The sequence below is a fragment of the Cebus imitator genome, unplaced genomic scaffold (genome assembly GCF_001604975.1).
Source record: "Cebus imitator isolate Cc_AM_T3 unplaced genomic scaffold, Cebus_imitator-1.0 Scaffold42, whole genome shotgun sequence".
In the NCBI taxonomy this organism is placed as follows: Eukaryota; Metazoa; Chordata; class Mammalia; order Primates; family Cebidae; genus Cebus; species Cebus imitator.
Genome location: NW_016107357.1, coordinates 8,494,206 through 8,499,498, shown reverse-complemented (window position 1 = coordinate 8,499,498; position 5,293 = coordinate 8,494,206). Strand labels below are relative to the sequence as shown.

General features: G+C 55.6%; 1 protein-coding gene across 1 annotated transcript; it reads left to right on the top strand.

Annotated features, from left to right (window-relative positions):
• Positions 1-319: 319 nt before the first annotated feature.
• LOC108302739 (left-right determination factor 2) lies at positions 320-4,886 on the top strand. The gene is made up of 4 exons (XM_017526436.2): positions 320-809; positions 1,706-1,952; positions 2,107-2,346; positions 3,685-4,886. The coding sequence occupies exons 1-4, from the start codon at positions 560-562 to the stop codon at positions 4,046-4,048; spliced, it is 1,101 nt and encodes a 366-aa protein (XP_017381925.1). The 5' UTR covers positions 320-559; the 3' UTR covers positions 4,049-4,886.
• Positions 4,887-5,293: the final 407 nt, after the last annotated feature.

The following is a 5,293-nucleotide window of genomic DNA, read 5'->3' as shown; positions in this document are numbered from 1 at the left end:
GGACTGAAGGTTGGAGGGAGGTGACCAAGGGGCTTCTGTGAACGTGGCCAGAACCAGCAGGAAGGCAGAGTCTTCCCTGCCCTTCCTTTATGATGTGCAAACCTGGACCCAGGCCAGCCTCCAGGAGAGACATAAGAGCTTTAAGTAGCTGGTTAGCAGGACTTTCTTTTTCACCAAACAGCCTCACTTTTTCAGGGAACAGAGCTGGGGTAAGGACAGGGAAATTCAACAGGCACTAAAAATATTGTTGAGCTGCTGACAGCACAGCCAGAGGCCCCAAGCCTGGGTGGCATCAGACAACCCTGTCCTTTCTAGACAGCCCCCTCCTCCAGGCTCAGGGACCTGTCTGGCTGTGAGCTCCCAGGAGGTCCCAGGGGTGTGACCTCCCTGCCTCCCTCCCTCCTTTCCTCCCTCCCTCTTCCCTTTACCCCAGGCCAGCCCAGGGCTGGCTATAAAGCTGCCCAGGCCTGGCTCTCAGCACACCCGGCTGCCTGAGACCCTCCTTCCACCTCCTTAGAGGACAGCCCCACTCTGCCCCCTACTCCTCCAGGGCAGCACCATGCAGCTCCTGTGGCTCTGCTGGGCACTCTGGGTGCTGCCCCTGGCTGGCCCCGGGGCAACCCTCACCGGGGAGCAGCTCCTGGACAGCCTGCTGCAACAGCTGCAGCTCAGCGAGGCGCCCGTCCTGGACAGGGCCGACATGGAGGAGCTGGCCATCCCCGCCCACGTGAGGGCCCAGTACGTGGCCCTGCTGCAGCGCAGCCACAGGGACCGCTCCCGAGGGAAGAGGTTCAGCCAGAGCTTCCGAGGTGAGGCCCTCCCTCCCTGCTGCCCCCAGTCCCATGGTGGAAGGCTGGCTGGTCGTGCCCACTCCAGTAATGTTAAAGGGCCCCTGGTCTTTTGGGACTCAGTGGGAGGCTGTGTGGGGGCCACAGTGCAAAGGGCAGTGAGGAGGAGCCGGGCCTGGGCCCAGGGTCTCCAGCTGTGCATTGAGGGCCCCCGTTTGTCCCCAAAGGTGCACCAGGCTGGACCTGCTGAAGAAACCAAGGCATGGGAGAAGGGGAGGGTAGAGGAGAAAAAGAGGAGCTGGGGGAGCGGCTGAGTGTGTGCCTCAAAGCGCTTGGTGCAGCTGGACTCCCGGGTCTGTTTTCACACTGCCACTCTGGTCTGAGCCTGATCTTGAGTAAATGGCTTTAAATCCCTCTCTCTGCCATGTGCTCCTCTGGAACGGGGGTATGACTGCGTCTTAGCCATCTCCCAGCTTTGTTAGCATCAAAGTGAGTTCTTGTGGATAGAAGTGTGTTGGGATAACTGAAAAATACCTACGTGAAATACCTGGGTTATACTTGGCTATCAGGGGTGCACCTGGGCCTGAATCCTCCTGCAGCCTCTCACCTCCCCAGCTCCTCAGTGCCCAGAGCTAGACCCAAGGCCAGGCACCTGGGTGAGGATTCTGCTCCCAGCATCTCAGCTGCGGCAGCCTTGCTAGCACAGGTCCCGCAGGCGTCCCTGCCTGCCACATGGAGATTGTTACTAAACAAGGCCCAGATTCAAGGGAGATTTTTAAACTGGCTTTGCCCCAGAGATACAACAGGGACCTGTGTCTCCTGGACTGGCTGCCAGCTCAGTGGCCCTGTCACCCTCAGAGCTCCCCTGGAGTCCAGGGAGGCCCTGCTGACCCCGCTGACCCTGCTCTTGTCCGCAGAGGTGGCCGGCAGGTTCCTGGCGTCCGAGGCCAGCACGCACCTGCTGGTGTTCAGCATGGAGCAGCGGCTGCCGCCCAACCGCGAGCTGGTGCAGGCGGTGCTGCGGCTCTTCCAGGAGCCGGTCCCGAGGGCCGCGCTGCACAGGCACGGGCAGCTGTCCCCGCGCAGCCACCGGGCCCGGGTCACCGTCGAGTGGCTGAGCGTCCGCGACGACGGCTCCAACCGCACCTCCCTCATCGACTCCAGGTGGGGGTCGCGCGGAAGCGCACGGCAGGGCGAGGGGGCTGCTCGGCCCGGCTTGGGGGCGGGGACGCGCGGGACGGCGCGGGGTCCTCAGCGGGTTCCAGTCCCCGCCCTCACGCGGCGCTGGGTCTCCGTGTCGCGTGTGTCGTGTCCTCAGGCTGGTGTCCGTCCACGAGAGCGGCTGGAAGGCCTTCGACGTGACCGAGGCCGTGAACTTCTGGCAGCAGCTGAGCCGGTCCCGGCAGCCGCTGCTGCTGCAGGTGTCGGTGCAGAGGGAGCACCTGGGCCCGGGGACGTCCGAAGCCCACAGGCTGGTCCGCTTCGCCTCTCAGGGGACGCCGGCGGGACGTGGGGAGCCCCAGCTGGAGCTGCACACCCTGGACCTCAGGGACTACGGGTAAGTGCCGGACTGGGGAGACCAGAGACAAGCAGCCACTGGGTGGTCCAGACCCCCGTCCCCAGGACTGGCTGGGTGACCGGATGGCTGGGTTGGGGTGGGTAGGGGCGGGGGCGGGGGAGGAGAGCGGTGCATACTGTCCCAGGATGCCACCGATTGTCCATTACATGTCAGGGTTTCTAATGGTAGAAATTGTGTTATTCCGGCCGGGCACAGTGGCTCACGCCTGTAATCCCAACACTTTGGGAAGGCGAGACTGGTGAATCACCTGAGGTCAGGAGTTCCAGACCAGCCTGGCTAACATGGTGAAACCCCGTCTGTACTAAAAATGCAAAAATTAGCTGGGCATCGTGGCAGGTGCTTGTAATCCTAGCTACTCAGGAGGCTGAGGCAGGAGAATTGCTTGAACCCAGGAGGCAGAGGTTGCAGTGAGCCGAGATCGCGCCATTGCACTCCAGCCTGGGCAACAAGAGCAAAACCCATCTCAAAAACAATAAATAAATAAATAAAAAGGCCAGGCACGGTGGCTCACGCCTGTAATCCCAACACTTTGGGAGGGCGAGACCAGTGAATCACCTGAGGTCAGGAGTTCCAGACCAGCCTGGGTAACATGGTGAAACCCCTATCTCTATTAAAGAAGGAAGGAAGGAAGAGAGAGAGGAAGGGAGGGAGGGAGGGAGGAAGGAAGTTGTATTATTCATTTTATTGAAAAATATCTTTGATAATTTTTAATGGATTTTTATGTTGCCATTGACTCATATACACACAATTGTAATTATCCACTTTCACTTTACCCTTCTCCATGATTAAGTCTTTGAAAAATCCTACCTTTAGCTGTTGCTAAGGATGAACAGCTTTCCTCCTGCTTTGATGAATTCTTTTCTCATGGACAAATTAGCTCTCTGGAGCAGACGGGGGCTGTGTAGCACAGTGGTTAAGAAGAAGCCTTGGAACTAGTCCTGGCTTCCATCTAGCTTTGCCTTCTGCTGGCTGCAGGTCCTCTGGCACATCACCGAACACTCTGGGTCTCAGTGGCCTCAGGTGAAATGGGGATCATGGTGGAACCTAACTGAGGATGAAATGCAGACATCACCTGAGATAATACATGTGAAGTACCTAGTTCAATGTCTGGCCTATTAGGAGACCTTTAATAGTAGCTGATTTATTATTTCTGTTTCAGATATGCTTATTCATCTTCTCACAAATATCCAGCTTTTAGAACACAGTGAGAGCTGGGCCACAAATCTCCCTGCCAGGCACCCACTAAGCTGTACCCCAGGCCTTCTGACCTCAGTCTTCACAGCTGAACTCTGACCCTGCCTGTTCTTGCCCCCACAGAGCTCAGGGTGACTGTGACCCTGAAGCACCAGTGACCGAGGGCACCCGCTGCTGCCGCCAGGAAATGTACATTGACCTGCAGGGGATGAAGTGGGCGGAGAACTGGGTGCTGGAGCCCCCGGGCTTCCTGGCTTATGAGTGTGTGGGCACCTGCCAGCAGCCCCCGGAGGCCCTGGCCTTCAAGTGGCCGGTTCTGGGGCCGCGACAGTGCATTGCCTCAGAGACTGCCTCACTGCCCATGATTGTCAGCATCAAGGAGGGAGGCAGGACCAGGCCCCAGGTGGTCAGCCTGCCCAACATGAGGGTGCAGAAGTGCAGCTGTGCCTCGGATGGGGCGCTCGTGCCAAGGAGGCTCCAGCCGTAGGCGCCTGGTGTAACCGCTGAGCCCTGTAACTGAACATGTGCATAGAAGTGGTCTTAATGTAGGTCTTAATTTTAAACTTAGCAAGCTACCTCCATCCCAATTTAGTGCTCCTGTATGAGCTTTGCCCTGTGTCCTTCCCTCTCCCATCTTTCCTGTCCATCACCCATCCTAAGCACTTATGTGAGTAAATAATGCAGCTCAGATGCTGAGCGCTAGTAGGAAATGCTGGCCTGCTGATTAGAAGATACAGCTGAGCAATGCACAGATTGTCAACTGGGAGTGTCTGTTCTCTGGCAAATTCTTAACTGAGTCTGGAACAATACCCTATGATTAGAACTGGGGAAATAGAACTGATTTGCTCTATTATATGAGGAATTAAAACCCCCAAATCTCTATTTCCCCAAAATATGGGCCCATTCTGGTCTTTTGTAAACATACCTATGCCCCTGTTCCCCTGAGAGGGTGCTAAGAGGAAGGATGAAGGGCTTCAGGTTGGGGGCAGTGGACGGGGAGTCGGGATGCCTGGTTTCTGGATCTGACAGGGCCATAAGCTAGAACCTCAAACAAACACAGGAGGCTTTGGGTCATCATTTCCTCTTAGAAAGGAGGAGCTGGGCTTCAGCTCTAAGACTTCATTGCTCTGGGGATCAGACAGCCCCTACCTGCCCCCTGCCCACCCCTCTGGAGACCGAGTCTTGCCTGTGCACATTTAGATCATGTCCCCCACTATCTTAGATAACCTGTCACCAGAAACCATATGTATTTGTGTGTTTTTGTTAATTTAGGCAAACCAATTGAATGTAGATACTCAGAAGAAATAAAAAGTGATGTTTCACTCTGTATCTCTGTATTTAATCTCCAGGAGCAATAATGGGGAATGAGAGCAACATAATGATCTGAAGAAAGGACCCCCAACTTCTAGGGGGCACTGACAACTACAATAACTAAATTTAGATGAGGCTTTCATTTATGATATTTCTATTTTCCCACACAACTCTCATTCCAAAAATAGTAAACAATCACTCACATATGCCTCCTCTTTAGTATACGTGCTGCCAAAGTGAGCACTGCAGCCTCTTTTTTTTGAAACAGTCTCTCTCTGTCACCCAGACTGGAGTGCAGTGGCACGATCTTGGCTCACTGCAACCTTCGTCTCTCAGATTCAAGCAATTCTCATGCCTCAGCCTCCAGAGTAGCTTTGATTACAGGAATGTGTCACCATGCCTGGCTATTTTTTTTTTTTTT